The sequence below is a fragment of the Rhea pennata genome, chromosome 2 (genome assembly GCF_028389875.1).
Source record: "Rhea pennata isolate bPtePen1 chromosome 2, bPtePen1.pri, whole genome shotgun sequence".
Lineage (NCBI taxonomy): Eukaryota > Metazoa > Chordata > Aves > Rheiformes > Rheidae > Rhea > Rhea pennata.
The window spans coordinates 74347661-74367914 of record NC_084664.1 but is presented as its reverse complement, the minus strand read 5'-3'; the positions used below and the strand labels follow the sequence as shown (position 1 = coordinate 74367914).

The 20254-nt window shown below is 38.5% G+C and overlaps 1 protein-coding gene across 3 annotated transcripts in view; it reads left to right on the top strand.

Moving 5' to 3' along the window:
* TGFBR1 (transforming growth factor beta receptor 1) overlaps positions 1-18551 on the top strand; it is a 38192-nt gene extending 19641 nt beyond the window's left edge. For all 3 annotated transcript variants that reach the window (XM_062569758.1, XM_062569755.1, XM_062569756.1), the window contains 5 exons: positions 3109-3276; positions 4296-4452; positions 11370-11494; positions 12143-12273; positions 14041-18551. In XM_062569758.1, the coding sequence (XP_062425742.1) occupies positions 3109-3276; positions 4296-4452; positions 11370-11494; positions 12143-12273; positions 14041-14166 (707 nt within the window). In that variant the 3' untranslated portion in view covers positions 14167-18551. The remainder of the gene's footprint in view (positions 1-3108; positions 3277-4295; positions 4453-11369; positions 11495-12142; positions 12274-14040) is intronic.
* Positions 18552-20254: the final 1703 nt, after the last annotated feature.

Below are 20254 nucleotides of genomic sequence, written 5' to 3'. Positions count from 1 at the left end.
CTTAGGTTCATGAAGAAACGTACAAGTGTAGTTTGTTAAATGCAAGATTTAGAAAATGTAGTAGGTTCTATCTAATAGCTAGACATTGATGTATTTATTGCTACATTTCAACTTGTCTGTAACTAATAATAGTTGTGTAAGCATGGATGTAAACTGTTCTGTGTTAGTATCTGGCTGGAGGGCAGCAAATAAGATACACAGTGGAAAAAAGTATGGCTCCATTCAGGATGGGTAACAAGCTCAGCTTTGTATTTTCTTTGGAACGAACATAAGAACAAACTAAATATTTAGACTTGCAGGTAATAAATTAGATAATGCAAAAAGTAGGCATGTCTATAGCAGTATACTTCCTTGTTAAGTGGATGCCTAGAGATGGAAAGAAAAAAATCTTCATACAGAGGCACTATAATCTTGATTCAAAGCAATAATTCCTCTCTTCAAGAAGATTGGAAATAAAAGGGAGCTCCCACAACTCTACTTTTATTCATGCACTTGATGCAGAATTCCTCAGCCATTTGGTAACCTATTAGTACCTACCAAATCTTGTATGACTTTTTGAATCAAAGTTCAGCTGGTTGTGTTGGCAGGTGGCATCACTTCTGTGACAGACCAAGCCTCTAAATCTGTCCTTTCATGCTTAAGATTGCAGACAGTTTAAGACTGTTTCTATTTCATAAAAGCGTACCTATTTCTTTAGAAACTGTGGTGTCTTTAAAAGACCTGCTTAAATGTAACAAAGTCTGTTAGATGATTTAAATAGACTACTCTAGAGTGTCACTGTTTAATTCCATACTTAATGTTGTATAGTTTAGATACTTGAGGAATGATGTCTTATGTTTCTTGTCAACATGAAGTATCAAAAAAGTGTGTGTAATGTTAATGCACAGGAGATAGGATCATTTCAGGTAACAAGGTGGGATGTAAGTGGTGAAGCAGTAGAATGTAATTGGGTTAAAAAAAATGCCCTGACTTCTAAGTCATTTCATTTTGAAGTTCTACAAGCTTTTGGAGCTCTTTGACTTTATGTATTTGAGGTAGTATCATATACATGCCTGTAAACACGTGAATTTCTAATGGTTCTGTGAAACTGGTTCAATGTAACTTACTGCTGTTGAAATGACTTGACTTTTCAGGGACTATAAATTTTCTTTGAAAGGTTGTATTTACTAGGATGCTGAGTTCTACCAATAAATTTACTTGGCTATTCAAAATAGTAAAAGAGGAAGCAGTTCTAGATTTTAAGTAATCCTCATTGCTTTCTCTTCTGTCTTTTAAAAAACAAAGCTCAGGAATTATTTCTGTGGACATGTTTCCACTGCAGTAGCTTTCCAAGAGGCTTCAAATCAGCATTTGATTGATTGCTTCTGCTTGCTCACATGAACAGCTTAAGAGTGGACCTTGCATGTGATCTGTGTTCAGGAGTGTACCAGTTAATCAGCATGCAAGTAGAAAATCAGAATTCTGTTTTCATTATTAGAATTGTTTGAATATAGACTAATTTGCCTATTCTGAAGTGCTTTTTCTTAAGGAAAAAAGGAGTCTCTGGCTTTTCTTGAAACTTTCAAGTTAAAGGGAATCTTGAAAGTTGGTTCTGGGCTTTTTAGGTGTCCTCACCGTCCCACTCCCCAGTATCTGAGCCAGGGTTTTCTGAGGGGAGTGGGAAGAAGGGAAAGGAATGTAAGAAACTCCAATCTGGGAACTTTAGAATTTTTCAGTTTGCTCACTGGTATGTATATCATAAGAATTAGCTTCTGAATTCATTGTTCTCCTTGTCCTTCGTATTTAGTTCTCAATTTATGTATTTTGATAGTCTTTAGGGACTGCTACATCGTGAGAGATCTGTTTAGCTTGGGTTGAGTTCTTTCACTTGTTTTGGGGGAATAGTGGCAGAGTAGAAGCCCAGCTGGAATCTGTTATGGGATAGCTACTGTTCTAAAAAAGACAAAACACTTCCATAAAAATGGATGGGAGTGTGTGTAGGGGGAGAACATTTCTCAGGTATGCCATGAGACCTGCTTTTAAAACTAAAAAATTAGAAAAATCTCTCTGGCAGGATTGTTCTGCTTCCTAGGTCAAAAAGACTACTTTTTCTTTATTTTAATTTCTTTAATGTAGTCTGTCTGTGGCTTAAACACTGAGTATTCTGTGTCCACTGGCTTAATAATTTGAACAATTTTACTCTTACATGTTGTCTGTAGATCTTGATGTGCTGCAAAGGTATTATAACCCCTATTGTGAAAAATCATGCAGTAAGCTGTTTTTTCATAGCTGGTGTCTTTCACTCTCTTTACCTTTCTGCCTCTTTTACCTTTCTATCTCAGCTTTGGCCAGCAACTTTGTGGTCATGAGAGGTGAAGTTTGGTTTTGCTTTTAGAGTAATGTGTCAGATCACTGCGTTCAGGCTTCTACTGCAGGATAAAAATCCTCCAACTGCTGGCAATTTTGGAATTTGCCACTGAGGTTGAATAGATTATGGAGAGACTGAAGGAATCATGGGGCAAACCTTGAAAGGCTTTTTATTTGGAAATGAGGCATAGAGTTACGCAAAAGAAATAATTCTGAGAGCAGGAAAGAATTGGTCACTTCCCTCTTTTTCTCCTATTACCCTAAATAACTAGCCCGGAGAAGCAAAATTCTGCAAGTTAAGCTGTAAGATCAAATATAGTAAACTTACAAAAAACTTCAATTTCTTTAGGTAGCCAGACAGTTTTATACTAGAATGGACTAATGTTGGCAGGATTAGCTCTGCATCCTGCATTCTGCGTTGCTCCCTAGGCAGCTAAGTTAGGAGAAGGCAGGGCCTGATTAATAACACTAATAATTCACTTCTGAATAATAGTGATGTTGACTTCCTAATTTTTAGTTTAGGTAGTTTTTTTTTTAAGCTGTTTTGCATGGTAGGCCCAGTCCTTACAGAAGCTGTTTAAAATTTATAGCAATAGAAATACAGATTTAAAGTCCTGCTGGCTGTGAGGGTGCCTGCCTAACATAATTTGGACTTCATAAACATTGTATAAGTGTTTTGTATGATAGGGTATATGGTGGTCTTGTTTATATGGGTGTAGGTTGGGGTGTGTGTGTGATACTCATGCTGGTGTTATTTTGCAGACAATGGTACATGGACTCAGCTGTGGTTGGTGTCAGACTATCATGAGCATGGATCACTCTTTGATTACCTGAACAGGTATACAGTGACCGTGGAAGGAATGATAAAATTAGCTTTGTCCACTGCCAGTGGCCTTGCACACCTTCACATGGAAATTGTTGGCACACAAGGTAATCTTACAGCTGTTGCATCTGTCATCTGGATAATACTCTGTTTTAAAAAATGACACGTACATAACTGTTCCTACTATAATTCTCTTCCTAATTAGAACATGTCCAGGGTCTAGTTGCTTTGCAGGTAGCTGCTCACTTGTGTGATGAGGAGGCAGTTGAAATCAGCAAAGACACCCAAGTTAATGCTTTGAAGCTAAGTGAATTGGAAAGTGTCTGTTTCAGATAACTTTTAATTTGATATAAATAGCTTGTCTTGGTGCTAGTTTGTACTGAGAACAATATGAGAATGGTCAGTATGTCATTACCACCAGACAGGTTGCTACCCCTGTCTTTAGTTCCTTTATGTGCTGAAGTGGCTGCTCTTCTATTGCTATAGCAAAGAACATCCAGGTTTCCTTCAAGGACTTAAACTGTCTAAGCTTCCCCACTGTTAAAACATACAATGTTTCTCGTAGTGGTAGTCTTCTATAACTGACTCTTTAGTAAGACCTGCTTGGGTACTGGGCTGACTTGGGCTTTTTCTACCTTCCCTTCTGTGCTATATCCACTTGTTACCGCTGAATTTTTCATACGAAATGACTATTAAAAGAGACTGAGTAGTGGTGCCTATACTTCTTAAACTTGATTTGTGCTTTTTTTTTTTTTAATCATTCTTAATGGATGTTTGTTTCCATAGATATTGGGAATATTTTTGTGGCAAGTAGTGTGTGTGTGTGTGTGTGTGTATGCAATATATGCATGCACAGGGAGAAAGAAGAGCAGTGGAGAGACAGATAAATCCTTTGTTTTTTCTTTTCTGGACAGCCAGCTAGTTCGCAAAGAAAAGTTTCAGGAGGTAGTCTTGATAGTACATGTGAAATGACAGAACTAGAAGGGATATTTTAGTAACATCAAAATCTTCACTAGAGTTAGAATAATATTGGGTGCCTTTACTTAGCAGTAAGGATTTCTTCCTTTTCCCCTCTCTTGCCCTTTTTATTTATGTATCTATATATATATTCTCCCCCCCCCTCCAGGAAAACCCGCAATTGCCCACAGAGACTTGAAATCAAAAAACATATTGGTAAAAAAGAATGGAACATGCTGCATTGCAGATCTAGGATTGGCTGTAAGACACGATTCAGCTACAGACACCATTGACATTGCTCCAAACCACAGAGTAGGAACAAAAAGGTCAGTACTGAATTTGGGAACATGTATTTATTGTCTTTACAAGAATTGTTTAAGTGGTGAATGGCACTTCTTTTGATGCAGTTAAACTTGTTGACTGTAATTTATCATTGCTAGAGCTTCAGACACTTAACTAGAAGCTATGCTGAAGATAGGTAGGACTAATTTCCTTTAATCTGTGCAGCTGTATAGTGAATAGGTATCTGTGGTTCATTAACAGTGAACCACAGCAGTGGGAGTTGTCCAGTGTGAGAAAATCCTTTTGAGGCCTGTAACTTTAGCGGTATGTCAAGTGATCTTACTCAGAAAACTTCATTTACTGAAAAATGCATGGAAGCTCTATAATAACTCAGGGCCAACAAGATTAATCTGAATACACGTTAGCATTGTTGGACAAAGCTCTGTGGTGATGTTGCCCAGTCTCCAGGCCATGCATCTAAATACACTTTGTTTTTTTTTGATTTTAGTGAGATACTGTAGTTGCATGTGTTACAGTTAACTAGGATGCACACAATGGCTTTTTAATAATGAAATAATGGAGCAAGGCTTTGAAACTTGTATTGGAAATTATTTTACTGACAGTTATGTTACTGAAATTACAGGGAATTACTTTGTTCTAAAGCTCTGCTGTATTTAGTCCTTTGCCCATTTAAATTCTACACAAATGGTCAAATGAGACTTGTTTTCTGAGTTGTCGCTAGGTTACAAAATATTGGGTATTATTCCTTCTCTAAGTCTCCAATAATCATTGGTAATGAAAACAGCAAACTACTACTCGAACCTTTGTCGCTACAAATTTGGCTTTTAAGCAAGAAATAAAAGCAAGTGTGTCTTTGTTTTTTTACTGCAGCTGCATGCAAAGAAAAATGATACACAGATCAGTTGCTTTCTTCAATCCAGTCTTTGGAGGAAGTATCTGTTCAGCAGTGTCTGAATCCTCCTTGCAAGATCTTTTCTTGAACAGGCATTATTAAGCTGCCTGTTATCTACCTCGGGCTGCTTTGTAAGGGTAAAGCAGTAGCAACTCTCTTGCTGCTCCATACCATGTCAATCCACTTTGAAGTCATTAGTTACTTCTACTCCTCTGCAAACTGCTCATTCTCATGACTTGCTCTCCACCCCTTACTCCCTCTTGTGAATAGTTGGGTAATAACTCTGCATCTTTAGTTTCAAGATCTTCCTCCTGCCTCTCCTCACATAAGAGAACTTTCTATCTGTTCTGTGGCAATTTTAATTCCCTCTGATGACTACCATTGCTGGTACCTCCTCTGCATGTGGAGAAGTTTTGTAAGTTCAGGGTGACTTGTCCATGGACTTATCTTTCCAGCAACTGTCTATTGTAAAACATAAGGCCTAGGGAGTCAGCAAGACTTGTTTTCAGGTGAGTGCTCTAAGCATGGAGTGTGACTGGTGATTCTTCCCTCTGGTTGAATGAATCTCTATTTCTTCTCAGAGGCTTAGCTTCACTGGGGCTGTTAATGTGTATTTTCTCAGCTTGGTCTATAGTGTGAAGTAGGAACATGTGAACTTTAAACTGAGAAGGAAATAATCACTCCCTTCCTCCTCCTGAAGCAAGCAAAAAGTAGTCTAGTTCTTTTCCTTTTGAGAAGTGTGGCAAAACTGTCACTTTTTATAGTTGAAGTGGGTAGTTTAATGAAGTAGTCAGGCTGTGAATTATACCTTAGTGTGGGTGTTTTTCTGCAGTTTATCCAAGTCTGACACAAGCAAAATTTAACTCAGCTTGTGAAGTATAAGCTTGGTGAAGGGAATTATCTCACATAGTATGTTGTATATAGGTCCTGTTCAATGACACCAAGCTCCCTGTATGTTGTACTGAAAATTTAAGCAAGAGTTGTGGACTGGAAAGGCAGAGAGAGTTGGGGAAAGCCATCAGGCATCTAGTATTAGGCATGGCCATACTCAACATAATTTGTAAACTCCTTTGCAGACCTCTCCTTGCATTCTTGGAGAGTAGCTGCATACCTTGTTTGTTCAGAAGCTCAAAGCCTATTGTGTTAGTATGTAGTGCAGTTCTCTCCAGAACCCAAAGCACTGTTTCTGACAAACAATGCATTTGCAATACACAGATTTCTAAGGAGATGCTTGTTTTGCTCCCTTTTGTCTAATAGATGTAAAACTTCAGCTAATCCATTAACTGCACTGGATGATCTACTTGTCTTTTGCCTCTTGGTCCAGCAATAATCTTTTTTTGAGCAATTAATCTGCATTTTGAGTTGTTATGGAAACCAAAGCCAATATAAATGCTTATGGAGAATTACAGTAAGAAGTCTATTTGCCAAGAAATTTAATGAAGTTATTTTTTTAAGAGCATGAAGTCAGGGCCACTGCCAGGTTTAGACCTTTTATGTTCTCTGTTAAATCCCTTGTGTTTAGGATGACTTAGAAATTGAAACAAACTCCTATGCTACTTGTGTAAGTGATTCATGCTGATAGACTTGCAGCATGGTGGGGTTTTCAGCTCTGTGCCTCTTCCCCGTATGATTAAGATGGATCAAATATCCATTCTTTAGAGCAGTTGATCACTATACTGTCAAGCACAGTAAGTAGCACAAGAAGATTATCCAATATGTGTGCAATATCCTTGGGCAGGAAAGTACTAACCCACCAATCTTACTTTTTTTTTTTTCCAATAAGACTTCTTGATATAGGTGGGCTAGAATGTCTTGAGCCTATCTGATGTGGAGGTTTGTGACATCTTGTTGGCTTAATTTTAAGACTCTGCATTCTATTCAGTATGTACAGTCAAAGTAAATCTTATGTATCTCTTTGTCCTCTGCTTATGCTGTTATCACTTACAGGGAATTTACATGCCTATAAAGAAGCTTATGAGAACTGCCTCTGGCTAGCACTTTCCCTCCCTTCCTCCTCTCCCTGCCAAAAAACTTGGACAATTGGTTACTTTTTTTTATGCTTTTGATACCCCTTGCTTCCTCCAGTGTCACTTCCGTATGACACAGTACTGCTGAGAACTTTCTTGAAGTTTAAATTTCAAGATTTCTTTATGAATACTCTTAAAAGTCAGTCTTGTATTCTGCTGGCTATCAATGATGTGGAGTGGGGGGGAGGTATCCTAGGATTTTGTATTATGTTGATTGCATGAAACACTGCATACATTTCTCCTGTGGATATTTGAGAGCCACTCATTCCACTCAGCTACGATGCATTGAGCTCTGCGTAGGAATGGAGGAAGAGGCAGTTAGGAGCTTATGGGTGAGGATCAAAGGGCAGGCTGACATAGGGGACATTGTAGTAAACACCCATAGGCCACCTGATCAGGAAGAGGAAGTTGATAAGGCCTTCTACAGACAGCTGGAAGTAGCCTCACTATAACAGACCCTGGTTCTCATGGGAGACTCCAATCACTCTGATACCTGCTGGAAGGACTACACAGCGAGGTACGAACAGTCCCAGGAGGCTCCTGCAGTGCACTGATGATAACTTCTTGACACAGGCGGTGGAGGAGCCTACGAGGAAGGGTGTCCTGCTGGACCTTGTCCTAACCAACAGAGAAGGACTGGTAGGAGATGTGAAGGTTGGGGGCAGCCTTGGCTGCAGTGACCATGAGATGGTGGAGTTCAGGACCCTGCATGGAGGAGGCAAAGCAATAAGCAGGACTGCAACCCTGGACTTCAGGAGAGCAGACTTTGGGCTCTTCAGGGACCTGCTTGGAGGAATCCCATGGTTTGAGGCCCTAGAAGGAAGGGGGGTCCAAGAGAACTGGCTAGTATTGAAGCCTCACTTCCTCCAAGCTCAAGAGCGGTGCATCCCTATCAGTAAGAAGTGCAGCAAAGGGGGCAGGAGACCAGCATGGGTGAAAAAGGAGCTCCTGGCCAAACTCAGACAGAAGAAGAAAGTCCACTGAATGTGGAAGAGGGGACAGACCACCTGGGAGAATTATAGGAATGCTGTCAGAGTATGTAGAGATGCGTTGAGGAAGGCTAACGCTCAGTTGGAATTGAGTCTGGCAAGGGACGTTAAGGACAATAGGAAGGGCTTCTCCAAATACATCAGTAGCAAGAGGAGGACCAGGGAAAATCTGGGCCCACTACTGAATGGGGTGGCGGTACTGGTGACAAGGGATGGAGAGGAGGCAGAGTTACTGAATGCCTTCTTTGCTTCAGTCTTCACCACTAAGGGCAGCCCTCAAGAATCCCAGAGCCTGGAGACAAGGGAGAAAGTCTGGAGAAGGGAGGACTTTCCTTTGGTTGAGGAGGATAGGATTAGAGACCTTCTGGGCAAGCTTGATATCCACAAATCTATGGGTCTGGATGGGGTGCACCCACAGGTACTGAGGGAGCTGGCAGATGTTGTTGCCAGGCTGCTCTCCATCTTTGAAAGGTCCTGGAGAAGTGCCTGAGGACTGGAAGCAAGCCAGTGTCACTCCAATGTTCAAGAAGGGCAAGAAGGAGGACCCAGGCAACTATAGGCCGGTCAGCCTCAGCTCCATCCCTGGAAAGGTGATGGAACAGCTCATCCTGGATGTCATCTCCAGGCATATGGAGGAAAAGGTGGTGATCAGGAGTAGTCAGCATGAATTCTCAAAGGGGAAATCCTGCTCAACCAATCTGGTAGCCTTCTACGATGGCATGACTGGCTGGGTAGATGAGGGGAGAGCAGTGGATGTTGTGTACCTTGACTTCAGCAAGGCTTTTGACACTCTCCCATAACATCCTCCTAGATAAGCTCAGGAAGTGTGGGTTAGATGAGTGGACAGTGAGGTGGATTGAGAACTGACTGAAAGGCAGAGCTCAGAGGGTCGTCATCAGTGGCACTGGATCTAGTTGGAGGCCTGTAGCTAGTGGAGTCCCCCAGGGGTGAGTATGGGGTCCAGTCTTGTTCAGCTTCTTCATCAATGACCTGGATGAGGGGACAGAGTGCCTCCTCAGCAAGTTTGCTGATGATACCAAGCTGGGAGGAGTGGCTGATACACCTGAGGGCTCTGCTGCCATTCAGAGAGTCCTGGAGAGGCTGGAGAGCTGGGCAGAGTGGAACCTCATGAGGTTCAACAAGGGCAAGTGCAGAGCCCTGCTCCTAGGGAGAAATAAATGTATGCATCAATACAGGCTGCAGGCTGACTTCCTGGAGAGCAGCTCAGCAGAGAAGGACCTGGGAGTCTGGTGGACAACAAGTTGAGTATGAGCCAGCAATGTGCCCTTGTGGCCGAGAAGGCCAATGGTATCCTGGAGTGCACTGGGATGAGTGTTGCCAGCAGGTCGAGGGAGGTGATCCTGCCCCTCTACTCAGCCCTGGTGAGGCCACATCTCGAGTACTGCGTCCAGTTGTGGGCTGCCGGTACAAGAGAGACATGGAGCTACTGGAGAGAGTCCAGTAAAGGGTTACAAAGATGATTAGGGGACTGGAGCATCTCTTTTAGGAGGGAAGCCTGTGAGAGCTGGGCCTCTTTAGCCTGGGGAAGAGAAGACTGAGGGGGATCTTATCAATGTCTATAAGTACCTGAAGGGAGGGTGTCAAGGGGACAGGGCCAGACTCTTTCCAGTTGTCCCGTGTGACAGGACAAGAGGCAATGGGCAGAAATTGAACCACAGGAAGTTCTGCCTGAATGTGAGGGGGAATTTCTTCCCTGTGAGAGTGACAGAGCACTGGAACAGGTTGCCCATAGAGGCTGTGGAGTCTCCTTCTTTGGAAGATATTCAAGGCCCACCTGGATGCAGTCCTGTCTAACCTGCTCTAGGTGACCCTGCATGAGCAGGGGGGTTGGACTAGATGATCTCCAGAGGTGCCTTCCACCCTCAACCATTCTGTGATTCCAGCCCTGTGATGGTATTCTGCCTCTCAGTCACCCAAAATGAGCTCCACACTAATACTTTACTTAGTGTGACTGTACCTTATGTTGTTAACTTTGCAAGTGAGGTAACTGTAGTTTGGATTCTATGACCAGCTTTTAATCTCTGCTTATCATTTGAAAGGCTATCACAGATTTTTAATTGCCAGGAAGAGTAAGAAGGGTATAGCCATCTCAATCTTCAAATTTTTTAAGTGAGATGAATTGTCAGAATGTGCAACTCAAACATATTTATTATTCGAAGAAGGTCTTGCATGTATGAAGTGCATGTTTGTTTAATGGTGGGACTGAACTGTATTGTGAAGAATCGGTTACTTTAAGGTATGGAACCTTTATTCTCAAGGAGCCCTTAACAGTGCTGCCTTTAAGTTTGTGCCCAATGAGTTCAGCCTGTCTTCTCTACTCTTGGGATTACCTCCTGTAAATCTTTTCCCTTGTGTCTCAGAAATAATTCTTCAACAAAATTTCTCCAACAAAATTTCTCCATTGTCTTTGTGCTGATCAGCTCCCACAATAAAATTATTTCTTTTTGAAGCCGCATGTTTCTAAGGCCTTGTGATGTAGTTTATTTTCTGTGTTAAGAACTAACACAGAAACTAACACTAACTTCCTGTAAACTGCTTCTCCTTATGTGAGAATTCTGTTAGTGCTAATATAGTCTGGTACATGGAGCCTGTTTTTGCTGTCTGTTCTCCCCGTTCCCTTCTCTTTCATCAAAACTGAAGCCTTTTTAAGCTGTACTCTCAATTCTCTTGCTCTTAATTTGGCTCTCATTTTTCTTGACTTAGTATTTTTGAAATTGTCAAGCATATACTCTGTTGATAATCAAATGTGACTATTCCTTAAATAGAATTTAACGGAAATAGTTGATCTCAATTGTTTGATCACTGTTTGTTTTTTTTTTGTTCTTTTTTTGGAAATGTATAGACTAAGAGCAAAGAAGTTTTGAATGTCCTAATTTTCATAAGGTACACTGAGTCATCTCCTACATAAACATTTAAACTTGTTTTCTTGTTTTTGAGCTGAACAGTAGAACTGAACATCCTCTACTGTAAGTACATATGAAATTGAATGTTTTCTGTTTTATTGCAAACAGGTACATGGCTCCTGAAGTTCTAGATGATTCCATAAATATGAAACACTTTGAGTCATTCAAGCGAGCAGACATCTATGCAATGGGATTAGTATTTTGGGAAGTAGCTCGGCGATGTTCAATTGGTGGTATGTTGCAATCTTTACAAAACTAGACAAACTAAGGAATTTTAAGTAACTTGTAGAATCTATCTAAGTTTTGAGCAAACTGTTTTCTCTAAAAAGAATATAAAGTGAGTGTGTCTCAGACTCTAACTGTTAATTGTCTAAATGACTGGCTCGTTCTACCTTTGTGTATGTTGATAAACCATACCTACTGAAGCAAACAGGAAATAGTCTGTAGTAATTTTTCCTCTAAAACCCTTACATAAAGGAGAAAAAGGGGTGAAGTTAATGTTTGCTTATTGAGAGCAAGGAACAAAAGTCAGCTAAGCTTCAGACATAATGCATGTAGATGATGTGCATACCTTATTTAAAATAAAGCATGATATAATAAGTAATCTGCTTCCAAAAAGCATGTCTTTAGTATATCATATGAAAGATTTGACATAGCTTCCATCTTTTCCAAATGTATTTCAAAATTTAAAATTCAAGTGTAGTTTTAACAATCCTGAAGTATGTTTAAGGCTTGTAGTGTCCCTTGTGTTTGTTTTCAGTCATTAATATAACTTTAAATGAAAACAGAAAAAGAAAATTGAGTACCAATAAACAATGAACATAAGGAAAGAATGCATAACTTCTGTTAACTAAAGTAAAACTATTTTCAACCAATTACAGGAATTCATGAAGATTACCAGTTGCCATACTATGACCTTGTCCCTTCAGATCCTTCAGTTGAGGAAATGAGAAAAGTTGTTTGTGAGCAGAAGTTAAGGCCCAATATTCCAAACAGATGGCAGAGCTGTGAGGTGAGTGTTAGCTAACCATGCTAAAGCTGTTTGAACGCCTTTTACTATTTTTTTTTTTTTGACAGCTTAAAAATTTGTTTGTCTTAGTTCTGTTGTTGAAGGGGGAAGTTTGCCTCGGATCTTGCTTTCATTCTTATTATTTTGGCTTTATTGCATGCTGATAGTCTTTGGTCATGTGTAAATTTTTAAAACAGCCTCATAAAAATGAGTAGCTAATCCAGTATGGAGTATTCTGTGATCACTTTCTGTGAAGCAGTAGACAAAGCTAATATAAATTAAAGCCAGTATAGATTATATTATCCAGGAAGCATCGCTGCAAATAAATTATATAATAAGGGAGTAGTAGAAATATCTGAGATAGTCAAAAGCAATCAATAGTTCATAAACCAATTGGCATGAACCTGGTTAAAACTAGTCTGTCTGGTTATCATTTTCAACAGACAGGACTCACTAGTTAGTCAGTGCTATGCCAACAGGGTTAAACTGTTTTGGGGGCACAACTGGCAATTTTAGCACTATTGTGTTGCCTCACGTGCATGCACAAGCCCACTCAGAACTAGCTCAGGTCTTTGCCCTATCATTGTGTAAGTAGATAGTTTTTCATCAAAAACCAGGATGGCCTTGGTGCTTTCTCTTGATTTTTACTCTCTGCATTTATTTGAACACAGTTATTAGGAAGCTGAGGATTTTGTAAGCTAAAGACTTAAAACTGGAGTATGCATGTAATGACAGCTGCTGATCGTGCCTCTGTAGAAGCGCTTACCTGATTGTGGAGCAAGTTCCATTATGCTTACCAGCTCCCAGGAGGCAGTACGCACAGCAACGAGCTTCTGGCTTTCCAATCTATTTGTTCATATCGCTTGCTCCAGGAGTTCAGCTAGGGCTAGAACCAATGCTTTCTGGTTCAGAACATAAGAGAATAGCTGAAGTAGCTAATGTAGGAGTATGAGAATGAGATGTGGTGTACTTTAGATGGATGAGGGAACTAGATTGTGGAATGTGTGAAATGAATACATAAGTGAAGGCCTGAAAGTTTTGGTGAGAATGCAGATGGAAGGGAAAGGCAACATGCACCCACAGGCTACAGATTAGTTTTTAAATGCTGCCATTCCAATCCTGCAAACGTTCTTAACCGTTTATTTTTATAGGTCTGAGTTTACAAACTTAGAATTTTATAGCTAATATCTTCTTTGGTCATTTAATTTTTGCATTGTTGTGTGATAGTAGCATTCACAGATTTCAAAGAATGGCTGTTTGAAAGATGACAAGACTCCAAGAATATTCAGAGTTATTAGAGAGCTTCAATTTGAGGAAGACAGCTGATAAAACTAGTGAGCTACTATGTGTTTAACTCCCTGACAAGCACATTCAGGGAAGTGATTGAGTACATTCTCAGCTAGACAGCAGTCTTGTACCAGTTCTAGGTGCTTTCTTCTGTTTTACTATTGCTTTTCAACTGGAGGTACAATAAAAACAAGAATATTCTTGTTTGATGCAAGACTTCAGAAAATAGTTACAATCAAACTGCTAATATTTCATTGAAATATATTAGTGTGAGTGAAGTTGTACTGAAAAATACTAGTGTTCTCTGCTACAATATTTAACTTTATTTTTCTTCACGCTTTCTGTGAAGTAAGAATTTGGTGTTTTAAATAAAACACTCTTGCATGCAGCAGTAGTACTAGTAATAGACTTTAGAAATGTGTATTGTAAAAGGCCAAGGCAAAACAAAAGTCCATTACATGTAATTATTTCTTTCCTTTGCAGGCATTACGAGTAATGGCAAAAATTATGCGGGAATGCTGGTATGCCAATGGAGCCGCTAGGCTAACAGCTTTGCGCATTAAGAAAACGTTATCACAACTTAGTCAACAGGAGGGGATAAAGATGTAGTCCTGGATTTGCTACTGAGGAGTACTGTAAAAATCTGTATCTGCACCAGGTGGCGTGTTACAAAGGTTAATTGTCCTACCTCACTGAGGGAACAGAAGGATATTGCTGCCTTTTAATACTTCATAGGAACATCACTTAATAGCCCCAGGATTTTTGTGGACATGCTGAACAGTTGTGTTGGGTCCTTTCTGTGCACTATGAACACCTCTTTCCCAGGATACAAACTATTGTGTAGTCTAGTTTTGTTTTTTATTAACCTGTAACTTCTTGTTTGGAGAGTTGATAGCTGGTCTTAACATTTAGTTAAGTGTGCTAAAAATATGAAGGTCACTTCTAAATGGAACTGGTTCACTAACTTGTTCTAGAGTGCGTTGATGGCTCTTTAAGCAATTTTAATCCTGGCTAGTACATTGAGTATTTTGAACCACTGTCACAGTTCTTTGTTTTAGATTTTGAATGTACTATTGCAGTATACTCTGCTAGCTATAAGGTTGTATATCTTTTGGACTCTTACCTTAATTTACAAAATGACCTCATTCATTTGTGGGGAACATAATTTATGCAATTATACTTTCTACATGGTTACTTTTTTCCCTCCTCTTTTTCAGAGCATTACATTGCCTTCAAAATAGATTGTATTTTACCAGTAAGTGCCGCTTTTGAGTTTTAATGCAAAACAGTAGGAACATGCAAAGCCTATGGTACTTGTGGTTTCTAAATTACAAGTTCAAAAGTCAGTTAATTCATTTCCTTACCTAAGATCTAATTCAGATTCTACTCAGCACATGAGTAAATAATTCTCAAATTATCTTTAATTTTACCAAAATCTGATTCTTTAAACAATTCTAGGATTTTTAAATAGTGTAAGCTAGTTAGTTCACTGTCGTATTTTGTAATTGTCAAGTCATGAGTTATATAAGACTTTTTAATCAAGTGGTACTTTTAAAATGCTTGAAGTGCCCTTGTCTACTTAAGAGAAGTAGCAAGAGGGCTAAAGTGTTCTTAAGGGAGTTTCTACTCCTTAATCAATTATGGAAAGTATATTTTCTGTGCAACTCTGCAGAGTCTTTAGGCTCACAGAACAATATTTAAACAAGGATTAAGTACACCTGTAATTAGGGAGAATTTATTTGAGCTTTTGTACTAGAAAGTTAAAAGCTGCTTATGAACTTTATGTGCATATATTTTTTTGTGTGTGCCTCATACACAAAGTGGTGACCTGCAGGTCTTTGTTACCAGGGGATTCCTGCAATCCTCTTCATAGTTACAAGAACAAAGCTTATGGTAGCTTGTGTTGTCATAAGAACACAGAAGAATATGCATAGCTTTAGTCTGGATTTGCCTGAGAATTTAAGGAGGCTTTGGCAGCCTTGTTCATAAATTGAATTGCTTCCTGCCCAAATGTATAACTTCCAGAGAGGAGCAGGGGAATCCACATGGAAAATTTCAAATCTGCAGTCTCGTGTGTGTATATATACGTATATATATATACACACACATACATGTGTATATATACACACACAATTCAAATATATATATTTATATATATAAAATTTATGTTTTTATGTGTGTGTGTGTATATATATAATATAGATTTGTTTGAATTGCAATATTAGAGTCTGGTTGACCTTTGATTTCATTAATTTCCAAAAAAGTCATTTGGATTTCTGTGTGTATATGTGCCTGGTAATTAACATGCCACCTAACAGTTAACTTCCTGCCATCCAGAACACATCACTACCCATCCTGCTATGCAATACAAAGAGTAACTTTAATTCTGTTTCTTCTTCATGCTTCAGTGTAAAGTACTTTGAGAATTTTTGACAAAGCTAGTAACTGTGCCAAGAGTATCATTTTGAACAGCTGTTAGCAGTAGTCAAGATTATTTTTTTAGTCTGTAGTGCATGGTTACTGAAGCAATAAGATGGGTAGGTTTTATAAGAAGAGGCTATATGGGTGGCATAAGACTTCTGCTCAGGCTGTATAGGTATAACAGGCAAAGGAGTTAATAACACTGATGTTTCCAAATTCTTAATGCGTGCTTGGAGATGGATTTAAATGATGTGGGAATTATAGAGCTGCAGAGGTTGAACTGTAAATATTGAAATACTTTATTCAGCTGTCGTAGATGAGTTTACTTATACTGGAAGATGACACTTGCAGAGGAAGGGAAGAAAAATCCTTAGTAGAAAACAATTGAGTTATAAACCTGACAGTTGCACGTTTAGTTTGTTCTGCGTTGTCTGACCAGTCAGGCTCATTTGCTTCAGGCCTCTGTAAAAGTAGGAAGTTGAGTTCATGCAGGTATTTTAAATAGAATAAACTATACCTTTGTGCAACTGGACAGTCAAGGTCTGCACCACAGTTTTTCAGTTATGACTGATTAAGAAATGATTAAGTGCACACAAACTCCCAGTTTATCTATTTGGCATCCCTCTCCGACAAGTTCTGTGTGTCTAAATAACTATTTAAAGAAAACACTTCAGCAATGAAGTAGAACTTACTATAGTGCCATACTGATTTCAAAGCTTTCCTATTAAAAAAGAAAAAAAGAAAAAATAAAGTTGGTACCCTTGTTAAATTCTGAGTTTTCCATACGTGTACCTGTTTCTTCACCATAGATACAAATGGTATAAGTGATATCTTAATGTCAGGCTACTAGCATGCTTCCAGTCTTTACAATAATCTCGGTAATGTGGGAATTTCCAATAATTCATCAAATTTCATTACTGTTTTCAGCAACTAAAAATATCACAGTGATGCTTAGTCTTCTAAAACACAAGAAGCAGCTCTATTGCATTTAAAAGAGAATCTAAGGCAGCTGAACAGCATCATGACAGGCAGATTACTTCAACTATACAGTAGTTTGTTGCATTGGTTATCTTGCCCACTTACTAGTTATCTTCTGAATTGATAGTAACTATTCCTATGCTATTCTAACTTTTAACTTTTGTTTTTTGCAAGGTTCTATTACAAAGTGCACAAAGGAGGCTTGATACGCTATGATTTTATGAAAATTCTTTTGGGACAACATTATTATTCCTACTAAAATGCAGAACAAATTCTGAATAGAGCTATACATATCCTCAGTTCTGACACCACAACTTAAAGCTTTGTTCTTTTCCATTATGTAAACTGAACACCTTTTACAAAGGGTGTGTCTGTATATATTATGTAACATTAAATGTTACCTGTGTAATATCATATCTTATATATATGGACACAGGAACACATAAGTATTTTTTAAATTAAGATTGTAATATCACCAGATCTGCTCTTGGAAATCCAGGGGGACCAAAATATTTTAGCATTCAAAATATTAATTTTATATCATTTCAAGTATATACCAAAACAGTTTCTGAGTACTGATGCAAATGTTTGTAAATATGAATGCATTATACATTCACTCAAGTTTCATGGATTTAATCAGTTTGACATTCTAGTAGCATTGATGCCTCAGTTCAGTTTACAGATTTGTGACTGGGTGGATATGGACATGAAGAATAAGGAATGTTGGAAAAGATCTGATGCTGAAAATCTTGAAATGTTGTTTTTGGAATGCTGGAATTCTTCAGGGACCTTTCAATCTTAAAAGCTGGAATTCTAGCTTTTTTTCTCAAGCTGACTTTCCAAGTATGGCACACTTACACCCTCAAATGGTTTGACTTGTAATCCTAAAAAAAACTATGTATATAGGGTAAAGACTTTGGAATTGATTTTGTAGGGGTATGAAAGTGTCAGAATAAGAGGCTTTTTTTTCCCCCCATAATTGTTTTGAGAGTGATTGCCATGAAATTCACTTTTAGTTAGCTCTATACTGTGCCATTGAAACGATTACAAGTTGTTAATCATTTTGTGTAAAAGAAAACATAACTATATCAGTTGCTTTAAACTCAAATTACCTCTTAAAAGACCAAGGTACATTTACCTCATGTGTATATAATGTTTAATATTTTTTAAAACATTCTCCAGGTTTGCAGTTTTATGTTTTAGAGATCTGGGTATACTAAATTTACAGCTTCAATGGTACTAAATGTATTATCTGGTGCCCTAAAACACATCCATTTTCTGTATGTTATTGTATTACTGCAAGTTTGCTGCTTTGTCAATGTAGCACCTGCCCTTTCATAGCTGTATGGATACTACGTTGTATAAAGATTATTTCTTGGATGATAAATTTGAGGATCCTGTACAGATGAGTGTCACTTTTTAAAATTTTTCAAAAATGTGCATTTCCCCTTACATTTCTGAAAACATGTATTGTATTTGTAGAGTATACATTTCAATGGACTGTAAATAGACAGTAGAAGAGTGATGCTTATGTTAAGTGCTAACACTACAGTAGAGAGATTAAAGCAGTGAAAATAAATTACTTTTTTTTCAAAGTATGCGAGTTGTCCTTTAGAGAAAAGTTACATGTAGGTATAATTTTGGGTGTGATGTTCTTATCTAGCAAAAAGTGGAGTCACAGTGATGTGTGAGGTGTATTCCTTTCCTCTAAAGGGATTTCTACTAGCAGGAAAATTAATGAAGGGTCTGCTTGCTAATGCTTGGGCAATCCATCCCATGTATCCATATAGATAATTACAAAGTGCCTGATCTTCCTTTGTCCTACAGTAAGGTTTGAATAGGTACTTGGTTTTCTCTGATCTCTTGGGTGAATAATTATTGACTTTTTTTGGACAAATTTTGCTTCTCTGTGAGGTCTACTTCAATGTAAACTGTTCTTATGAGAATTGCAGGTGTCTTGAACAGATGTTCTGACATCAATGCAAGCATCATAAATTGAAGTAAAGCCAGCTTATTTGTGTTGTATTGAATTGAGTTTTTGCAAAGAAACAATCATAAGCTGATACTACATTGCTGAAGGAAGATGAAGATGCAACCATAACAAACAACTGTCATCTTGCCCTTTCATAATCTTATGAACAGCTATTAGTTTTGGCCCAGCAACTAGTGGATCTTTAACAAAAAGCACCTCTTACAGCAAATTCCTTTTCTAAACTGGGAGTCCTCAGGGTGTACAGAAAAAGCCAAAACATATGTCAAAATGCTGTGTTCCTTTGGAAAGAGGTTAAAAAGAGGTGGATTATTTGGCTGTTTCTAAAGTAGATCTCTCCTGTCCTATAGCAGGATCAGATGCTATTAGAACAATAAATATGCAGCCTTACCTTTGTTCAGTTAAAGGATGAAAACATGCTTCTTTCCCATAAGTGACTAAACTGATACTGTCCCTCACCATTGCAAACAACTAAAATTCAGTACAACAAAAAATCCCTTCCAGAAGAAAGATATGGCTTGAACATAGCAAAGTAATGTTATCTACCAAGCTTAATTTTTGTTAAGCGCAGGCTTTCATGCTTTGAGGATAAGGTTCAGGTTACTAAAATACAGTAAAAAGATGTACTTGATTGTAAGCAATTATTCTCCTGGCTGGGTACTTTTGGTCTGAGTGGAATTACTTTGGCATAATTGTATTACCATGCTACAAGGATTTACCAAATTTACACAGTCATCATACTTGATCTCACCATATTTGGGGAGGATGTATGCCTCCCTACTGAAACTAACAATTGCGAACCCATGAACATTAAGCAAACAACTTAGCTACCTGTAGTTGCTGCTGTGAGATGTTTGAGTCTGCAGACCCACTGAATTCTGCACCTCCTAGCTTATATAGCAAGCCCTGTTGTACAGAAGTGTAGTTATCAAAATTCTGGGTGCTCAAGAAAGGTGAGGGGAGAAACAAATCTCAAACAAGAGGTGTATTTGCTACTTCAAAAATCAAAGCATTCCACCACTCTCTTTTGACAAAGGTAAAAAGATAATGAATGTGTGAGAGCATCTCCTTCCTGTACTGTTCTGCGGTAGATCTCTTCACTGAGGGGCCTAAAATAACATAAAATTCCAGTATAACCCATGCTGCAAATCACATCTCTGCCTATTTATTTAACAACCTAAACAAAGAAACAATCCATTTGTTAAGTGTTTATGATTTAAAAATGAGCCAAACTCATTCAAGCTTGAACAGAACTTATTCAGCCTGGTACAGATACTCATTTTGATCAAGACAGGCTTGGATGCAGGA